The sequence below is a fragment of the Trachurus trachurus genome (genome assembly GCF_905171665.1).
Source record: "Trachurus trachurus genome assembly, chromosome: 8".
NCBI classification, from domain to species: domain Eukaryota; kingdom Metazoa; phylum Chordata; class Actinopteri; order Carangiformes; family Carangidae; genus Trachurus; species Trachurus trachurus.
Window position 1 is genome coordinate 27056584 of NC_139905.1, and position 22299 is coordinate 27078882.

The 22299-nt window shown below is 42.2% G+C and overlaps 1 protein-coding gene across 3 annotated transcripts in view; it reads left to right on the top strand.

Annotated features, from left to right (window-relative positions):
• LOC310990179 (thyroid hormone receptor alpha) overlaps window positions 1–2015 on the top strand; it is a 44112-nt gene extending 42097 nt beyond the window's left edge. For all 3 annotated transcript variants that reach the window (XM_083977452.1, XM_083977451.1, XM_083977453.1), the window contains exon 8: window positions 1227–2015. In XM_083977452.1, coding sequence (XP_083833578.1) covers window positions 1227–1477 — 251 coding nt within the window. In that variant the 3' untranslated portion in view covers window positions 1478–2015. The remainder of the gene's footprint in view (window positions 1–1226) is intronic.
• Window positions 2016–22299: the final 20284 nt, after the last annotated feature.

The window sequence follows — 22299 nt, forward strand, 5'->3', positions numbered from 1 at the left end:
TGGATCGTGACTAATTTATCATCTGAGTCTGTGTTGCTTTGCTCTTATAAATACGCCAACATTTTCCCATCTCATCCACACATAAAACCTGAAAGTTCAAAGACAAATTTAGCTCAAATATTTTAACTGGGGAATGAATCAAAGGCGGCTCCTGCACACTGTCTTAATTTGCATTATACTTTAATGAAAGAAGCACAACGTTTCGGTCACTACACCTTCGTCAGGTTATGTTACGGTGTGAGAAGAGGAGGCAGTTTAAATACCCTGCAAGGACCACATGGGCCAATCAGAACCCGCACCTGCAGTGACATCATAACACAACACAATAGATAAATCAGCACGAGCAAATACATATACATCAATGGACAATAAAATAGAGTCCATCAGCATAATAGTGCGTACAACACAGTTATGTATATAAGGAGAATATGATCGTACAAAAGGGGCTTTATTAATAGGAATATTTTAGATTTTTTTCTTTTTTTAATTGGAAAAGTTGCCATAATCCCTATAGTTTTAGGAGTAGGTTCGTTATCTTTATTTGTCGATGCAAGCTATTTTTAGAACGGCGGAGCAGAGCCCTGAGCTGCTCAGAGCTACACTATGGAGGCTCATGGGATTTCTTGGTTTCTCTCATCAAACTCATCAAATACACAATCCAACAACTCCAAAACGCTCTGGTGGACAAGTTGTGACCTGCACATTCACCACGCTATGAGATAATAATGGAACGTTACGAGGCAGAGTTGTTTTTGAGGTTAATGCAGAGACTGCTTGCTGAAAAACTGCTCCTGACGGGAATTTAATTTGCCTTGAAAACAACTGTCTCATATCTCATAGCGTGGTGAATGTGCAGGTCACAACTTGTCCACCAGAGCGTTTTGGAGTTGTTGAATTGTGTATTTGATGAGTTTGATGAGAGAAACAAAGAAATCCCATTAGCCTCCGTAGCGTAGCTCTGAGCAGCTCATGGCTCTGCTCCACCGTTCTAAAAAAAGCTTGCACCGACAATTTAAAGGTAATGAACCTGCTGCTATGACTATAGGGATTATGGCAATGGGCAAATTTGTCAAAACGTTGAACTATCCCTTTAAAATTAAAAAAACTGGGGAATGGAAACCTGCCTCTGGATCTAATACAGAACTTGGTTCTTTGTTTTATGTTCTACATTGACATTGACATATAGGGTCATGTGTACCAAATGTAATTGTGTCTCTATCACCCAGACCGCTCAGGGTTGACCAGCGTGGACAAAATCGAGCAGTGCCAGGAGGCGTACCTGCTGGCGTTCGAGCACTACATCAACTACCGCAAGCACAACATTCCTCACTTCTGGCCCAAGCTGCTGATGAAGGTGACGGACCTGCGCATGATCGGGGCGTGCCACGCCAGCCGCTTCCTCCACATGAAGGTGGAGTGTCCCAACGAACTGTTTCCCCCTCTCTTCCTGGAGGTCTTCGAGGACCAGGAAGTGTGATTTTTGTTTTTCATGGCACCCCTCTGAAAAAAAAGAACCCTTGGACAACACAAGGGCGAGACATACGGGGTGGCCTTGACAGCAGAGAGGAGGTGTGTGGGAAGGACAAGTGGGAGTATGGGAACTTGCCCCTCGAAAACTTTGTTGTTGTTTTTTTTTTATCCTTTTTTTTTTATCAAAACACCCACGAGACCCACCACCTGCCACCAGCAAACACACACACACACACACACACATCCACATCACCAGGGAGAAACACACTGACAATCTGGCTGTGCTCTTTGTCGTTCACAGAGAAACACACAATCGCAGATAATCACAGATTGAAATTGCAAACATACTGCCATGAACTTACAGTATATCTTTATGCAAACGCAAAATCTCATCACATTGACTCCTTTTTCACCTGAATGGACAAACAGCTGTACTCTGGTCCTGCCACTAACGCAACCTGAGGAGCTCGGTTACCGCTCGTCTCCATCCACATCCACCTTTCATCTGAGAAAAGTGTTGTTTTTTTTCTTTGTTCGTTTGTTTGTTTGTTTGGTTTTAATCTCTGGGACCTGACCATTAGCTCCTCACACAGCCCCCCTCCCCTTCCTCAACCCCCCCCCCCCCCCCCCCCCTCTCGACTTACATCTCTTTAACTGCAACGATGAGCGACCTCCATCCCATCCCCTCAGTCTGCCGAGGCCCTGTGAGTGTTTGTCAACCTACCTCCCTCACGTACTGACCTCTATATCTCTATCTGTCTGAACTACACACACACACACACACACACACACACAAACAAAGTACGTGCACATAAACACACCCCTACACTCTTACCTCATACCGTGTGAAATGTATTTTCTCATTTATTGTGTGGGCGGTGGGAGTCTAATGACAACCCACGCTCACTTACCTGTTTAACTCTCAGCTAATGTTAGAGGTTACCACGGGAACACTTTGTATGAGGTCTTTAATGTATTATTTATACACACTGGCCCGCGTGACACGACAGTTGAGCCGTGCATTATTAAGTCTCGTATGTACAGTAAATCAATGAGGAGTTAATAATAAATTAAAGGCTATAAGAGTGTGTGAACTTTCTGTGAACAAACTGATCAGGGAGTGAAGCTACAGCATCAAAACACTGTTTGGTTCAATAATAATCAAAGATTATATTTTTAAAGTAAAAGAGAAGTTGTTCAAAGTTCAGTTCATGGCAGACGGGCACAATTTGCATAAAATCGGTGGTTTCTTCCTTCTGACTTTGTTCATAAAATCGCTGTGTCCATGGAGACGTAACACTGTCGAAACCGGCATTGCCAATGTGAACGTAGCACGTGTTCACATTCATCATTTGTAAACTTATTGTTCCCAAAAAATATGAACGACATTCAATGAATGTTAGCAGCAGTTAGCTTAGCTTAGCACAAACACTGGAGCGTTTCTCACTGCCTCCAGACTTTGTGCTAAGCTAAGCTAGGCTAAGCGATTAGCTAACTCTTGGCAGGAAAGTAGAGGAGCAACCATCAGATTAGTTGCCTTTTAATCTTAAAATACAGTGAAATACCATCAGAACTAATTCCCATTAGCCTCAGCTGTGCTACGTGTCTGGAGCGTGTTACGACGAACACAAAAGAGCTTAATTTGGTGGATGTGACAATTTATCCAATCAAGCTAAAGTCAAGTTAAATCAATTTAATTCAAAAACAAAATATTCATGTTAACAAAAAATCAAACTTAAATGTAAAAGAGGCCACTAGAGCTCATTCCAGATGTTGGTGGAGACCAAAACAGAGCTTAAATAAAAACTCAGAGTGAAGAAATCACGATTTAACAGTGTTAACTAAGAGTTAAAGTTTGTTTTCCCATTCAGTTTGTTCACAGACACCTCAGAACAAATTATACCTGAGATTTGAACTCATGGAAAGCAAGTTATGTCTCCAGACTACATACAAAGTGTTCCCAGTGTTTTATTTTGCAGTTTCACCCACTATACTTAAAAAGATATATAATTATTATAAAATGTATGTATATATATATTCATATATATATCTATATAGCTAGAATACCTCTCTGACACATACCTCTTGTTTTCAGTACCTCACACACAAACATGCACATTACAGACACACACCATTCAGTTGTTGTTGTTGTTTTTTTCATGTATTACCTCATCATCATCATCATCATCTCACCTTCCTCTTGAATAACCACTGGGCTGCACCACACTTCCTGCCTCCACATGTGTGTGTGTATGCGTGAGTGAGTGCGTGTGCTCGCGCAAGTGTGCGCTTATGCATCTTTTCATCGGAGCCCCGCCCCTTTAACCGTACCACACCCCTCCCCCGCCCCCCTCCCCTCCCTGCTGTCTGGTGATAGGTCCAGTGCTTGCAGATGGTAGTGGTGGGAGGGCCGGCCTCCCCCCTGTCAGACCCGTACCTTGTCTCAAGTCCCGCCTGAAACTGACAGATTCTACCTCACCTCTCATCTCAGTGCAGCTGCCCCCCCCCCTCCTCTGGTCTGCAACACTAAAACATGCATGCACACGTACACAGACATGTAAGAGACGGGTGACGAATTTAAGGGAAAACCTCAAAAAAACACAATTGACGAAGCATAAGAAATGTGCACAGGTGCTCTGAATTGAAGGGGACATATAGAAATATCACTTTTTGAAGGCTCTTTAATATATATTTGGGTGTTTGTCTTGCCTTCCAGCCACCAAAATGTGAGAATCGACAAATAAATCTGTAATTTCCAGGTTCCCAAGTTGAAATCCATGTGGTTTTATGAGTTGTTCCCTCAGTTGTCTTCCAATGATGTAGCTAGGACTCGAATTTGCATAATCCCACCCCTACCTGGGACCGGTAGAAGGGGCAGGGCAAGTGGAGGTTAATTTGCATTTAAAGGGACAGGCACTGAAACCAGCCGTTCTGAACAGGGCTGTTCTGAGAGGATGAAAAGAGCTGTGATGTTTGATGCTTCGGGTATTTTGACCAAAGCATGTCACAGACAAGTCTTTAAGACACCTGGGGACTATTTAAATTTGTGGAAAGGGGGCAGAATATGTCTCCTTTAAAGCAGATATCAGTGGAATGTTTTTGTTAATATAAGTCCTAAATAGTCCTATTTTCCGTCAGCAATCACTTACATGAAGTATTTCAGCCTAAACACGAGTCTCTCCGTCACTCTGCTCTGCTGTAACCCGAGGAGAAAATTTTCCTTGTGGGATACAAGTGTTATCCAATGAGGAGAGAGAACGGCATGAAGGGCTGTGTGTGCAGCCAAGGGATGCGCGTGAATGTGGTGACGTAGCACGAGGACCAATTGATGCCTGACAAGGGCGGGGGCTGCTAACTCATGGTGCGTTCAAAGAAACTCGTACTTTGTGTTTTTCCTTCCTGTGAAGTCATACCAGTTCGATCTGGTACGAGTTCACGGGTCGGAAGTTACGAGTGGCCGTTATAGGGAACTTTCACAGACAACAGGATGGTAAAAACACGAGCTACGGGTTACCTGGAACGCTACCAAGTCGTAGTTGTGACTTGAATCTGTAACTTACGGTTTCAAAAGCCTGCCTTGAACGCAGCATTAGCCGAAACGGCCGTGAAGCTGATATCTGCTTTAAAAGCGGGTTCATTGTTGGGGCCAGAGCTTCTGTCACAAAGACCTTTCAACTGTGTCACGCTTCAGTAAGGAGCAGCGAGTAGAGCTGACTCTGAAAAAGTTATCAGACCTCAACGTTCTGGGCTGACGTGTTGGACTTACAGCTCTCTGCACCAGCCTTGCGTAGAATAATAAATTGCCAAGCAGCGCCAAAGCTGCTCCGAGACACTACAGCTGGTTTTCCTTTTAATTTGTCACCCGTCCACATGAGTACATGTAGTGCACAGATGAGTTGCCAACATCGGACCCACTGTGTGTGTGCTGCTCCACCGGCAGTGTACAGCAGGTCTTTTTAAACGGACCATGGATCTACATTTGACAGCTGACATGGCAGACTTTGTAATTTTCTCTTTCCCTCACCCCTCCTTTTTTTTCCTTCTGTTTTTTTGTCATTTTTATCACACACCACATGGGACCAACAGTCGCTTTTGAGTCTGTTTTTATTAAGGAACGTGAAAGTGACACGACGAAAAAAAAGGCAGGGGGTGAATTTGTGACATTGCAGTGTGCCGACTGAACTGCAGCTGAAGCCATTTTGGCCCGATTGGCTCAGGCCAACGGACTGACGTGGGTGGTGGCTGGGAGGTAAAGAAACAACGAGTGAGTCAGCAGTTATTTGCCTGTGGATATGGTTTCATCCTGGCCGAGAGGAAGGAAGAATAAAAAATGAATAAAAAAAAAAGAGCGAGCAAGCAACTGTGGTGGGGTAGCGATGTGACTCAGGCCAAGCCAGTGGCGAACCACCACATTAAAAACAGACCCTCTCTCGCTCCACGCTTCATCTTCAGATCCTTCCCTCGCCGACCGACGCAGCGGAAACGGACACCGAGCCATTTAAAAAGACTTTCAGAGCAACTGTCCTATCCCAGAGACTTTCTATGAATTAACCACTGCTGAAATAAACTCCACCAACCACATCCCAACTTGCCATCCACTACAAATAACTATCAGGTTTTTTTCTGTTGCACTAAAAACCACAATGTCTGTATCCCTTAGTAGACCTGAACCCTTCCTTTATCCCCTCCCCTACATCTCTCCTGCTCCTCCCTGTCTTTAGGAGTCTTAATAATATTCTCTAGAATATGTCACACACACACACACACAAACATTTTTAAAAACACACGGTCCATTATCTCATCTCCCGTATACCTGTTGAAACCAATAAGGACTGTGACATACGCCTATGGGCGCCGCCACTCTCAGTGTTCCTAATCGATGTGGCAGGGTATTTAAATAGAACCATAAGAGCTGATTATACAGGGATATAAACAAACAGAGCAGCAACACACACACACACACACAGCAATAGGATGATCAAGCAGTACAGTGTCTCACCCTCTGTCTCCAGGTTCTGCTGTGTTTGTATCGTACTCTGCTCACTATCACTGTGAATGAAAGCCATGTTGCAACCGGGTGATGGTAGACAGGGAAGCACTGTCTCAGTAAATCTGGCATGTTCATGTGCCTCACAGAGGCCGGGAATGAAAATACACATTTTACAGTTGGGATATACACAGATATACATGTTGTATATATATATATTTCTATCTATACAGTATACCAGGGGTCTCCAACATGTGGCTCACGAGCTACCAGTAGCTTGCAGCCCCTTTTCCCAGTAGCTCGCCAAAGGATTAATGAATCATACATACATTCAAAAACTTGATCCAGGATTTTCCCTGCCTATGGTTGAAGCGTGTGTATGTGCATGTATCATCAGAACAGACATGTCCTGTGATTTTCAGCCTCCTTTCATATTTAATAGAGGAGGAACAATACCTGAAAGTAATAATTTCAGTTATCAGTATGGTAGAAGCTAAAAACATACTATTTCCACGAAGAGTGGGAAACACAGTTTTGTTTTACTAATGTAAAGAATTTATGTTACAAAACATGAGTAGCTCTCAGAGGAAAAAAGTTTGGAGGCCCCTGCAGTATACAAATAGAAATGTTACATCTCTGTGGCATAAATTATCAGTGGCTGAATTAATGCTCCCAGCTCAAATCAGAGAGTGAGTGCGTCCGACCAGTCATGTAGCAGAGGGCGTCCGTGAACTCAGTTTAGCCACCTCTACTAATATCCGTCGAGTAATGTTTATGAATTGTTTTCAACTGACGTCATAATGTATTATGATGCTTGTTTGCCTTGTGGTGATCACCGATTAACCTTGATAGTTTACCCACCTCTCGCATACCTCTGCATCACTTCATAGAGCACAAGAAGTACCTTAAAACAAGAGATCTGTTGGTGCAAAGACAAGTTCAGGTCTTGTCCACGTAGTTGACATGAACTGAGATTTAGATTTGAGCTGGCAGCACAGCCTCTATCTATTTATCTATCTATCTATCTCTCTCTCTCTCTCGCTCTCAGCCAAATGATCACTTCCCCTGTCCTTTAAAAAAAATAATAAAGAAAAAAAAACAAATGCACACCAGCACCACAGAGCACACTGCCTTCAGTCACGATCAGTCGCACCAGCACCGCAGACAGACAGACAGACCAACAGTCAGTGAAAAGCTGTTTCACCTACTAGCTATCATAACGCTGTATGTTCAGACAACAGGTGAGAGCAGCCTGGTCTGTTAGTAGTGTAGGTTTTAATTGACTAGTTTGAATTTGGACATCTTATAACCAGGCACACATGACAAAACAAACGGCATGAGGTGCTTCTTCTAAGGTTAACGGCTACTTCATGCCTGTCCGGTGCACTCACGGGAGGAGACGTTACAGTACGAGACTCTTTTTTATTTCCTGACATGATACGGTGCTGCCGACTCCAGAGGTCAAAGGTTTTAGAACGCTCCCATTCGTCCAGTTTACATTGAAAATGTCAGCAGCTCAGGTCCAGTGAATGACCTTAAAAGGTTTAAAGGTAAAAGCCGAAACCTCAAGAAACTGGTTCGCATCCAGATTTACTGCAGCAAAAGCAAATAATGAACCCTTTTGTTGATGACAAAGGAGACATGGGCCGTGTGGCTGCAGGTTTTTTGTTCCAACCAATCAAGAGCACACAGTTTGACCAATCAGATGTCTGAAGACTGTTGATTAAATTAGTCAAGTCTGGTGTGCTGTTGCTTGGTTGGAACAAAAACCAGCAGCCACACGGCAACTTTGTGGAATAGTTTGCTGCCCATGCCTGGTATAAAACCATGTATCTGGTCAAAGGCAGCAGTTAAACAAACTGTGACTTGGACAGTGTATTGATTGGTGGGGAAAGTAACAAAGGAAGACAGATGGTTGGTCAGAGGTTTGAAACCTACAGCTAAACATTAGAAGAACCAGGTGGAGGATGAAGACCACCATGGTCTCCAGACTGAAACCCCATGGACCTGGTTTGGGATGAAGTGGAATTTCTAGACCAGTGTTGAGGCAAATAATTTAGTTTTCATCTGTTTTCTCTCTCTAACTCTAATTGTCAGCAACAACTGGAAAACTGGAGGTGTCATAAAACCTTGGACCGGCAGTGTATCTAGATTCATTATAAAATAATGCATTATGTCTGCATGTAAGCCATGGGTGGTGATATACTAAAAGCCAAATTGAAATACCTCCCAATAAAAGCCACAGAGTCAACAATTATTTTTTTTTCTAGCACTGTTTGACAAAAGCAGCACCAGTTGAGGCACTTTAAAAAGTCGTGCTCTGTGTTACTACCCCGTCACGCTCCACACTTCTTCACCCAACTGCTGAAAAGTCTTTTTATCTTTTCTGCACAGTGACCACAGAAATGTGTTTTCTCTCTCTGTCTCTCTCTGTCTCTTAGATTACAGTTAGGGTTATGTTACGTTTACACTCTACTAAAATGTGAACTTGATGCTAAGCTCTGCCGCTGCAACATGGCACTAAACTCAAAACAGCCACTCTAAAGCAGTTTAACTCTCTTGCAACCTGTTTTTCACAAACCAACTATTTGTACAACTTTTCTTACTTACCCAGGGAAACATCTTTTTCCCTCCTCACATCTCTCTCTCCCAGTCCTTCCATCTCCACTCCGTCCCATCCTGCTCTCCTGTTCCTTTTGAACTTACATCCCCGATACCTTCTCTATTTATTTCACACTATCCTCTTAGCGTGCACCTCCCTCCTCCCTATACCCACACATACACTCACAGAAATCTACCCCAGCTCATTCTAGCACCCTTTGGTGGAGAAAGACGACAATCCCTGCAGGAATATGTCCACATGTGGAATGTAAAATACTGAAATTGTACGATTAAAGACACGGTGTGAAGTCCCACACTCATATTGTTTTCGATGTTGTTGATGTTGCTTTCGTTGTGCACCAAGTGTTCGTTGATCTGCTTATTCTAGGGTGGATGAGTTTGAGGGTGGGTCATGTCACAGACTGCTACTGAAAAATCCTTTTTTTTTTTTTTAAAAAGAAAAAGAAAAAATACAGTATGGTTATACAAGCGTTGTGATGTGAGGACTAAAAGCCCTGAATGATGTTAAGCAAGACATGAAGTGACTTTGTTTTGGAAAGAGAAAAAGCTGGGGTTTTTTAATGATTAATCTTTGATGTCATGAATTTGCATCTGATTTTCTTGGTAAGTGAATGTCTGTCTATCTGTGTTGATGCTTTACTGTGAGAAAATGGCTGTATATGCACTTTCAGACCATCATTGGTGCAGTAGTAGCTAGTGCTCAAATGTCACCCAAGGGTCAGGCTTCAGTTCACCTTCAGTTCAGCCTGTCGAAAAATTAGATTTTTTAACATGGTGCAAAAATATATTGGGTTTTGGTTAGAATTGTGACTTTAATCTTTAAAGTTTAAAGGTTTAAAGTCAGAGTTCAAGAAAAATATGTAATGTTCCTCAAAGGCTTTTCAGTACTCAAATATGTTGGATATAGCATTCAGGCTGCCTTATTCTGGTGCGAAATTCTAAAAAATACAATGTGAAAGTAACGTTTGGGAATCAGCCCATTGGTCACATGATAGTCACTGGAGCTAGCTTCGCAGTGTATGCCTTTTTGTTCATTACTGCTGCGGTGCTAGGTCATGACACTGGAAACATGCCCTCATACACACTTCTTTCAGTCTTTAATTCATCCAAGCAGTGGTTATAATTTCTCCTAGGAGTTTTTCTCCACATCTAGCTAATGGCTACTTCTAGCTACTAGCGTCCATTAGCGCAACCACTTACAAGCTGACATGTAAACAAAAGAGATGCACTAACTATCGATGTTGGCCTTTTCAGACAGAGGATCGAGGCACCACGTTCAGAATTAGATTAGCTGTAACTGAATAAGGAGCAAATCAGGAACTGAACGTTGTCTCTTGCTTCCTCATTTGAGTAATTAGCATTTCAACAACCAAGATTTCTACACACTCTACGTGTTAGATGTATTAGGTGTGAAGGACAATTTTCTTTTCGTGCACACTTTACCTGCTTCCTCATAAATCCACAGCTAAGCGCTAACTAGTTTTTGTGCAAACGTGACAACTTGTAATTGTCCTGTAAATGAGCAACTGACACATTCTCAGTGAATTCAATTTAGCTTTTGGCACATCTGTGAAAATGAAATGTGTTGTAGCCTTTTCATAGAAATTTGGCTCAAGCTTTTCTCAGCCTCTCGTATTCACAGTTTTAGGAATATGCAACATATTGTACCTACACCCAACGCTTCCTGTGTGATGTATAATGGACCAATGGGCTGAAGTCCCACTAAAGTAACTCACAGAGTATTAGATTTAATCTCAGTCAATTAAGAATCAATTAAAAAGGATTTCTCTCTGATTTTACAAAATTACTATTGTGGGGAAAGAGTAATGAAATTATTTTTTGTTTTCCTCTTACCTCATAGACACTTTCCATATAGTGTCTCTAATATGTCCCTTCAATATTATATTACATAATGTAACATTGGTAGCCTATATGACCTTTTTTCCCATTATGCCAGTAAGTAAATGAGGCAAAACAAAAAGATCTGTGTACTTTAAACTTACAATGTAATTGTATTGATGGAATAATAATTCCAATCAAATGCACATTTCTTATTAGAGAAGCATGAAAGGATCTTCTCCTGCTCCATCATCCAGTGACTTGAACTGAAAGTGAACGAAGCTGATTCCTGCTCTCCACAGTTGCTTGGGTTGTATCACTTTTTAAGCGGGACATTTGCTCTTACCCCTGATCTGGGTCAATAAAAAAAAACAACAACAACAAAAAAAACTCAATATCCACCTTCTGATCCTAGATTTCTTTAGGTTGTTCTAAAGTTAACCAATCTGACCTTAGATCAGGGCTCATTTTGCGATGTGTAAATCTGCCATATATTAATCTCAATGTTGTGACAAGAATTTTGCTTTTGGTGGAAGACAAACCTCAACGTACAAAAAGGAAGAGCATTAAGAAACACATTTAAAAAAAAAGATTACAAAACAGAAACCAAAAAATACATTTATACAACTTTTCATACCTCATCACACTGCTTTGTGCCCAAGTAAAAGGAGGAGGAGGAGTGATCGGTTTCAAGCATGAAATAAATCAGCAGTGTTTGGCTAAATATGGACCCAGCAGAACTCTCAGGAAGATGAACATGTCCCAAATAGCCCTGTGTTTTTTTGAATAAGAGTTCAGATTTGAGCTCTTGGAGCTCACAGCCCTGAAATATGACACTGAAAACAAAGCACTTAAAATGTGAAATTGCAGAGTGTGGGTGAATTTCTTAATGGGTTCTGTCCAGGTTGACATGGCTCCAGCAAAACTGTTTGAAAATTATAGCACTTAAGAGCATGAAACACGAAGCCATGCTATCATCAGCGGGCAGATATTTATTCCTTCTGTGTGTGTTCTGCCCCGACAAACCAAGAGAGGACTGAAGCCTCATCAAGTCGCTGCGCTCTGAGTAGTTGGGCCAAATGAAACATTTAACATTCACGGCTAAATCACAGCCTCAAAATTATCAGCAGTAGGGAGGAAATTAAAAAAACAGTGCTCCCCGCTCCATCCCAAAAAACTAAACAGCTTTGAAGTGACAACAATTTCCTTTTCAAAGCCTTTGGATCTTCTCAAGTGAAAATACGCAATTACACACTTGTACTTGTGACCAGTTGTACTTTATTACAGGCCAGTGAATTGTGCCTTGAATAAGAAAAGGTTTTAGGACATCAAGTCCTCCACTACTATTCCCATGATGACAATGTCCTCTCTTGTTTTTTGGTTGGGTGCTCCCTGCAGCTTCCCTCCACAGCAGCATGCAGTAAGCACACAGCCCGGCCCTAATTAGTGAATCTGAGCGAGATCATGTGAGGCCCCCGCACAAGCAGAAGGCTATTTCCTGTTTGCGAAAGTGGACGTCATTTGTCTTTTGGCACAGCACAGTGTTGAATGTAAAGCAGAGTGAGATTTTTTTTTTTTTTTTTTGGGGGGGGGGTTTGAACCGCCTCCCCCTCCCCCCCGGAGGAGGGTTTTGATGGTGTACTTGATAATACTGGTCATGGGTTTGTGATGGGCACAGTTATTTGTCTTGTTTTCTGTGACAAATCATTCATGGCACAATCACAGAATGGCATCTCAATGGCTCAAAGCTGTTTGTGTTTGTGACTATGTGACATTCATTTTCAGCATTAAAAAAAAATTATTTGATATCAACATGCTTACTTTGTTTCTGTCCGGGGAGTAGACAGTGCACATGACTGATGAACGAACGAACACACACACACACACACACACACACACACACACACACACACACACACACACACACACACACACAAGCCAAAAAAACAAGTTAACTATAATGAAACAAAAATATGCACACACACACACACACACGTGGACAGAGTTGTGCTCACGGTGTTACGTCATTCACCTCAACCAGATTTCATCTCTGATTCTATTAAAGTGGCTCCACGTGTTGCTTTGGTTTGGCACCAGCAGCATCACACAGTAACTCATTTAACTCTAATAACCTCCTCTTTTTTTATTTATTGATGAAATAGTGTGACAAAAAATAGAAACACACATAAAATGACAGATTTTAACAATTTAGCACATGTGACAGGCCATACAAAACACACACACAAGATGACACACAGGGCTGATTGTATGAGAAGAGCCATCTGGGTATTTACCCACTTAGTTTATTTGTTGCTCTGTTGGTTTTACCTTCAGTTTGTCTGTCTTTATATATGTATATGCCTATATATTAGAGAGATAAAGATTAGTGATGATATATCAGAATAAATTCAGCTAGATACATTTATAAATTAATGTATTGTATAGATTATAATGACAAGATTATGAATAGGGAGTGGGAGTAAATAAGTTTTGCTTCTTCCCACTCCTTTTCGGATATGAAAAAAACAAAAAATACAAAAACAAATTATCTTTATTTTCTTTTTTTCATGTGTTGTCTTTATTTGTTATGTCTGTCCATTACTGTATTATTTTTGTATTTTCTTTTAACATGTACGAAATAAACTTAAACTAAACTAAAGTTAAGAATGTACTAGTGCAAATAAAGATAGAATTAATAGAGGGGGAAAAGGTATAAAGTGCAGTTTGCATAAAAGGTGGTTGAGTTCAGCAATCTTATGGCATGGGGGATGAACCTGGCTGTTCTGGTTGGAAGGCTACGGTACCTCTTTCCAGAGGCCAGCAAAGTGAACAGTCCATGCAGGGCATGTTAGTTGTCCCTGATGCCCAATGTCCTGGATGAAGGGAAGGGGAGTCCCTATGATTTTCTCTGTCAGTCTTCACCACCCTTTATAGGTCTTTCCAGTCTGTGGCTGAGCAGCCGCCACACCAGAGCAGTGTGTCATGATGCTCTCAGCTGTGACCAGGGATGAGCTCTTCTCATCCTGCGGAGAAAGTGCAACCGTTGCTGTGCTCATGTGAGAGCAGGACCTCCCTCCCTCAGACTTCTTCTATATCATTATCATCATTATTTAGGGGCCAGACGTCTGGGGCCTTTCTGTATCTTCTTCCTGTGCCTGTGTGGGTTCTCTCAAGGTTTTCCACTCCACCTTCCTCCAGTGTGAAGGACCGACACCTGTCCAGGGTGTTCACCACCATCACTCTGTCAGACGGGACAGGCTCCCATTTATTTCACTTCAGTGCATCAGGGAGATTATTCTACCATTAAAGGGATAGTTCAACATTTTGGCAAATTGGCCCATTGCCATAATCGCTATAGTCATAGCAGTAGGTTTGTTACCTTTATTTGTCGGTGTAAGCTTTTTTTTAGAACGGCGGAGCGCAGCCGCGAGCTGCTCAGAGCTACGGTATGAAGGCTAATGGGATTTCTTGGTTTCCCTCATCAAACTCATCAAATACACAATCGAACAACTCCAAAACGCTCTGGTGGACAAGTTGTGACTTGCACATTCACCATGCTATGAGATAATAACACAACGTTACGAGACAGAGTCGTTTTTGAGGTAAATGCAGAGACTGCTTGCTGAAAAAGGTTGTCCTGAAGGTAAAACCGCGTTGCCAAGAAATTCCATTAGCCTTCATACCGTAGCTCTGAGCAGCTTGCGGCTGCGCGCCACCGTTCTAAAATTAGTTTACACGGAAAAATTAAAGTAACGAACCTACTGCTAAAACTATAGCAATTATGGCAATGGGCCAATTTGCCAATATGTTGAACTATCCCTTTAAAAGCTTTTTGGAGACTCAAGTTTGAACATGTAGGCGTTAACGCTGTATCTCACTGACAAGATTAACTTCAACACTTTGTATTCACGCTGCAGCAGTTTGGTTTCTCACTCGCTCTGAGACTTCATTCAGTTAAATTAATTGTTACCACAATTCACATTTTCCTGCAGTTCCTTGTGCAGAACGAAGGAGGTGATTCGATTTTACATTTTGTGATTTGATTATTTCTGACACGGTGCATTTTATAAAGTGCTACACCATATTCCAAATGATAGGAAGCACCAAAAGCAGTTTACTAAATCATTAATCTGCAGCCTCCACTTTTCAGGGTGGATCTCCTGTAAGACCCTTGAACCTGCCCACAGGGATTTGCTCCCATTCTCCCATTGGAGCATTTGGACTGAGGTTGGACACTGATGGGGGGGTGTGACCTGTTTCAATCTCAAAGGCTGGGAATCAAAAGATTTCCCCCCAGGTGATCCGAATCCATGAGAAACAGCTTCAACGCAAATGTACACAAAAATATATATCAATACCTTGTCCATACACGTGAAAGTAGTAGAGTGATTGTTTAGTCATGAGTGCTGTGTTTTTCTCCCTTTGTTTTTGTTTTTTTCTTCCTTGTTCCCTTCTCCTCGTGTGTTGAGTCAAGGAGGCGTGTCTACACTGATCACTGATCAGTCTGCACACCTGCTGTCATCACACACCAGTTCCTGATCATGCAATCAATCCACCTACTCTGCTGCAGGATAAAAGACGCTCATTCGTCCACTGCTTCCACACTGTCCCTACTCTCTTGTGTGTTAACAGGCCCCTATTGTGTAGGCTTCTGAAAGAACTGAACTCATTCACTGGTTTGACTATTCACACCAATAAATCCTCCTTAAAGGGGAACTATGCAAGTCCGGTTGCTTTTCCACTGTTTTGCTAACCCTCCTCCTGGCCATGTGTGTTTGTTTTCAATGAAGCCTGCAAGAAAGCAATCTATGGAGCGGTGTATAACATTAGTTATCATATACGATGTTACCATGTGTAATCTTATCCGTCATAAACAAGAGATTACAGGTTGTATGGCACGTTTGTGTCACTGTGCTGCAGAGACCAGAGCAGGGACACTGGGTCAGAGGTTCTGATCTTGCAAGGTTGGTTTTCAGCCAAGAGATGCTTCATGGAAGACGGAGAGCCTCCATTCTCCAAGTTACAAGTCATTTATTTAACCATCACAATTACTCCAAAGCCCTTTAATTAAGGTCAAAATCACAAGTCCCGTTTCCAAAGTTTACTGTGGTGTGGTGAGTTTAAAGGCCCCCACACACCACCCCGACGCGACCCCCCCCCGACGGCCTTTTGTCCGACGAGTCTGTCGCCTCTCGTCGGACACAGTCGGGAGAAAGGAAGCAGTGAAACACACCGCCCCGACTGTTGCCGACTACACAGCAGCATGTACGTTCTGCACTTGCGCAAGATGCAATAACTCTCCCTAACTTGTGCCCGTAATCCGAAACATGAAAACAGGAAATAACGTAATGGAGAAACCATAGAGATTAAAAACAAAGCGCACACAACATTAGCTTGTTATTAGTTTTGAGAAGACGTTTTGGACATTTTGGAAAACAAAGCTTGGCAGCAAAATGATCGCTCCGGCTGAGCTCTCGGGCTTGTTCTTGCGCGAAGACATCGTAGGAGGGGAAAAGTAAGGAAAAACCGCACAAAGTGGGTGAAGTTGTGGATTCAACAGCGACAGGCACTAGGAGCGTATCCAAATTTGTGTCGGGAGCTGGCGACAGATGAACCGGCTGATTTCCATAGTTTCTCATGGATATTCCCTGCCCAGTTCCAGATGTTGGAGGAATTAATCAGACCGATTATTCAGCGTAAAAATACAAACTACCGGGATTCAATATCTACCGGAGAGCTTCTGATGGTCACCCTGCGCTTCCTCGTGAATTGAATAAACCACAGTTTACACGGTTTAATGTCATCAATGGTACTGAAGGCTTTGTTTTGATTTGCACAAACTAACCGAGATATTCTTTTCTTTTGTAGGTGAAAGCTTCCAGCTTTCATACTAGTTCAGACTGTGATGCTGTGCCTTTTCAGTGGGGAAAAGTATAAGATCCATTCCATCTCTGTGTGCTTGAAAAAATTAGTAATAAAGTTGACCACTCTCAATGATTTTGTCTCTTATGTTTATTTTACTGTCAAGAGGTTCCACACAAAATGCCACACCAACAGTCTCCAAGTAACACCAGCAACATAGCTTTCATTCAGATGCCAAAATAGAGCTATACAACCCTTTACAAGTGTCAATGATTTTGTCACTTTGTATTTTTTACCTTGCCTTTACACTAGTCTCACAGATGCAGTGAACGTGCAGCAGACTATATCACACTAGTGTACACTAGCAGTCTCTAAAGGGATCCTCAATAAACAATGAAACATAGTTGCAAAAACTGCACTGAAAATACTAGGGACAACGTGTGTTCAACCACCTATTACACACCTATACACCTGGTTACAGGGTATATTGGAATGAAAGACTTAATTTGAATAAATGACCTGACAAACATGTTTTCACTTGATTGAAATGCTATTCCAGACAACACCAATTAAGCTTCATTCAGATGCCAATTGAGAGCTATATAGCCCTTTACATGAGTCCAAGTGTTCACTTCATAGAAATTTAAATGTGGCACATTTCATAGACGACACCAGTTGGCCTTCATTCATGTGCCAAATTAGAACTATATAGCCCTAAAGTGTTCACTTCATAGACATTTAAATGTAGCACATTTCATAGACCAGTTGGCCTTCATTCAGATGCCAAATTAGAGCTATATAGCCCTTTACATGAGTCAAAGTGTTCACTTCATAGAAATTTAAATGTGGCACATTTCACAGACAACACCAATTGGCCTTCATTCAGATGCTAAATTAGAGCTTCATATACCCACCTCACTGATGATGATGATGATGATGATGTGAATGTCTTGTTCAAACCTCAGTGCAATTTATCTCACTCTGACCAACAAATTCATATTTTACCCACATTATTTCACCACCACACCCTTGCATATAGGTTAATATGTTCAATTTAGAACAAAGAAGACAGGAAGACAACAGCTTTTCCAAAAAGTAGGTGTCTTTATTTTTCAAGGACAACTGCATATAATAGAAACATAAGAAAATGGTACGCACAATATCAAACATGGGGCTTCTTTCAGTTTTCTTCTTGGTTCTGGGAGAACCTGTACAGAAGACTGTCCAACTCAAACTCAAACTGAGTCAGCTGATGCTGCGATAGCATTCGCATCCTGTGTTCGAGTCGCTTGCAGCACACCGAAATGTAGTCCTTTTTCTGTTGCGTGTCTGCTGCCAACCGCTCTAGTGTTCTGCTGAATGTTTTCATGAGGAGCACTCCCTCATCCACTGCCCCACGCTGACCCTTCCTCCTCCGCTTGGCTTGCTGACAATGGCTTTGGTCGGAGTCCTCAGAGGTTGATGTGGACTCCAAAGCCTCAATGTGCGTCTGTCCACAGATGGTTGATTCTGCCATGTGGGAGCCAGTCATTGGGATGTCAGACTCAAGCTCCTCTGATTTAGGCTCCTTGCTCACTTCCTCAGGTGACTGGAGAGTGGATGTCACAGCATCACACAATTCCTAAACAAAAGAGCAAATGGGGATTTAATACCATTGAAGCGTCTTATAACAAGGCATGCTTGCCATTCACAACAAAGAAGAGCACACATTATTTTATTATACCTATTATTATTCATTGTATTAATTACTATAGCCTATTATCATATTTTAGTAAAAGCAGAGATGATGAATTAAATTACCTTGCGAGTGAGGTTGGACATGCTCTCCTTCCTTTTTGTGTGTGGCTCAATGAATTGGAGCCGACTGAGAATCCACTGGTGTCTCTGTGTCCTGGGTGGCCCTGAGCTTCCAGAAGGAGCCAGCTTTTTATAACGGTTATAGGCCGTACGGAGGTTTTCCCACTTCTTCCGAGCTTCTTTGTCTGAAAGGCACCAAAAAATAATTCAGTGATATGTCCCCTTTTGTGGTCTTGTTTTTCATGCATTGCCGTGCTAATACATTGATTGCAAGTTGTGCAAAAGTAGATGATGTTTACCTGATGAACGGAGCTCGGCCTCGATCTCAGTCCAGAGTGCGTCCTTTCTATTCTGGTTGGAATAACAGAGTAGCGTAAGCAAAATGTAGTTTGTCTCTGTATTTATGAGTGGTTTGTTTACTATGGTCACTTCCGCCCCTCCCACACACCGCGCTGATTCGCTAGGGCACCAGAATCGCCATAGCACACAGCCAATCAGAGTACCCGACGAGTCTACTCTCCCGACACCCCACCCCCAAGGGAAAAGAGGTGGTCACATGGGTTACATGGGAAACAAGGGCATTTGCATCTCAAGGTGGAGAGTGAAAGCATTTGCATCTGAAGGTTCTGATGGCCAGAAAGGATTGAATCAACATGAGACATACAACTGAATTATCAAGAGAGGAAAAGCAAAATGTACAGAGAAACAAGGTGTGTTGGGGAAGGTAGCACTGTAATACATTGAAAGACATTGTTTAAGGGCCACAAGATCAATAGGGTAAACCAGTGGATTGCGGAGTCAGAGACACTCATAGGCGTAGGGGTTTTGATCTCTCCACTCCACCGAATGAATATTTTCTTCCACATTCCTCTTTAATTATAACTTGTGCTTGTCAGTGTCTGCATTCTGTGGTCCAGCCATTTAGAACAGTGTCCAAGATCAAAGCTAGTGCATATATGTACACAATCAAATGCCCTTTGAGAGTTACAGAGTTACAGCCGTAATAGCAATACAAAAACCTGAAATATGCAATAAATAGGTCCAGGGGAGCCATAACTATCTGTACACAAAATATAGCCAATGGTGTAGCGCCTGTGGAGCAAATGCAGAATTCCTTTTTGTTATGAGACAAGCCGACCCAGCGTTCAGCCCCACCTCCTGAACGGCACGCTAAAAGGCACAAGGATGTTTATATCTGATACGCTGCACCGCCGGCCCCATCTAGTGGCCGAACAAAGAATTGGAATTTGCGATTAGTGCTACTTTAAGTTGTAGAATTAAAAGTAAATCCAAGCATTTGCAAAAATAAATCATTTATCTGCACAACTGGGACAGAAAACTCCAGTGTTGGTCCCATCTTTTTCAAGAGTGATGATTGAAAGCCTCAATGAGAAAACAGCAGGGTGTAAGCTTCGATACCGGTCCTCTGACTTCGATCCAGGGCAGATCAGATGTAACGATCTCCATTCAGCAGGAGCTGCAGTGGAAGTGACGAGAAATATCACAGCCATGCTAGTTAACGCAAATACACATCTCTCCTGTTAGCTGGAGACGTGTCCAACCCACAGTCAACTCAAACAGAAATGATGGAGACGCAGTCACACAGCAGCAGGGACAGTCCTGACTGTGAAGATAAATCAGATGAGCCGAGTGAAACAGTGAGAGTCTTCCTTCAAAGCGTTAATCAGGGAGAACTGTGGCTCTGTCACGTGCAGGCACACTCAGCACTGACATCACAGCTTCTAGTAGCGCTGCCAATGTATCAGGCAATTAATACAAGCGTGCGTGATCGCGGCAGCTCAGATATTTGTATTTCACCCATGTCAGTACCATGCAGGGCTGCCAGTGATACACAGCACAGGAGACTCAGGATTGAACGTGATGGAGCGGCCTTCAGACACACGCCTCATGTCATCTAGCTACACGTGACACAGACAAAAAATAAACCTGGGGCTATATTCCTAAAGATTCTTAGTGCAAAAAGTTGCTCCTAGTGGCCAAATTCTAAGAAAATTCTTAGAATCATGATGTTTTCTTAGAATTTCCCCTAAAAGTGAAGAGTAGATCCCAGTAAAGATAAAAGCTATTCCTAAAGAATCCTAGCTCTTAAGAGAGCTCCTAAGGTGAGATCTGTTAAGAGCAGGGGAGAGGATTTTTAAGCAGCTTTTCCCTAAGCAGAGGAGAAAATGGTGAACGGCCAAATTTACCTCTCAAAACACTTTTATGCTCATTGACCAATTGAGCCAGAAGCAAACACTGTTCCTCTGTCCAGTTGGGTTTCCTTGTTGATTTGGAAGCCAACTAACACTGCTTCTTATAGGCCGGTCAGCAATCACAGACATTGATGAAAGCTGAGTTGAAAATGTTGAAAGTGCAAAAATTACCAGCATGGCAATTAATATAAGCAAATATAACTATCACTATGTGAATACTGTGCAAGCGGGCTTAAGTTTTTTTTACACATTTTGTAGGATAATTTTAAAGTATAGCTTACTATTCATTTAACAGATATTTTCTTTTATGTGAAATATTATTTACAATTTACACAGTCTTCATAACATTAGATTCTATGGTTAAGTTTATCGATTTGAGGGTCCATCCTTTGCCCTTTATCACCAAAATTATATTTTTTTTATCTAACTTTTAGGATCAACCAATCACAGCTTTTGAAATGATGACTCATACCTAGCAACAGGGGTCAACCACACCTCCTTACTAAGATAGGAGTGTCCATTCCTTGCTCAGACTTCTCTGAGAATGTTCTGGATTATAAATTTTATGTTGTTACCCTAAGCATTCTTTTTTATTATAATACATGATGTCATTGGTTTTATTTTGTGTTTAAATTATTAGGTATTATTAATTAAATTAATTATTTAATTTAGTCTATACTATTTTATTATCACTCTCAGGGCCGGATTTACTAAGATCCCAGATAGCGGGCGCTATATTGTTTGCGCCCGCTATAATATTGCGAGTTTGGTTAGTGCACGCAAAACAGGTGATCTACTAAGAGTAACCCGCTAAATGAAAACACGTGCAAACCGCAATATGTAAATGAGGGTTTTGCGCGCGTGGTAATCGTTTCCGCCATGGAGAGAGTGGACAGAGAGCTGGACGGACGAAGGGACAGAATGACATTTGATCCGATGCATACAATGACAGCATGTGTGTTCATCTCTCTCGCGCTCTGTTTAGATTAATAAACACAAATCGCTACAGGGCCCAACTCGTCATATAGTGACGAACAGGCAGCAGCTGCAGCGACAATCACACACCTAATATGTGTGTGCCGCCCATGATCCAGTGGATTAATAGAGAGCTCAGGTGGGACACACGGATCTAAACGCTCTGACCACTGACCAGAGGGATCAAAGACGGGTGAAGGCAGCGGTGACGTCTCTCAGTCCGGGACCGGGACTGAGAGACGGAGCTGAGCAGCCAGGTGAGAGGAGAGGAAAGGAGAGGAGCACGTGCCCCGTGCGTAACGGCGCGTAAAAGACTTTTAACACGGCTGAAAAACTGTTACAGAATTACCCAGACGTGAGGAAATGCAGAGATCTAAGATCATGGGGCTCTGACAGGTATCAAATCAATAAACGCATACGTTTTGGCAAAGTTGTATCAGTTAGTACATGATTTTCAGACGTGGTAAATAAAGACGCAAAACAGCCACCGCAATCTCTTCCTGGTTTGGTAAATCACATTGCACGCGCTAAATA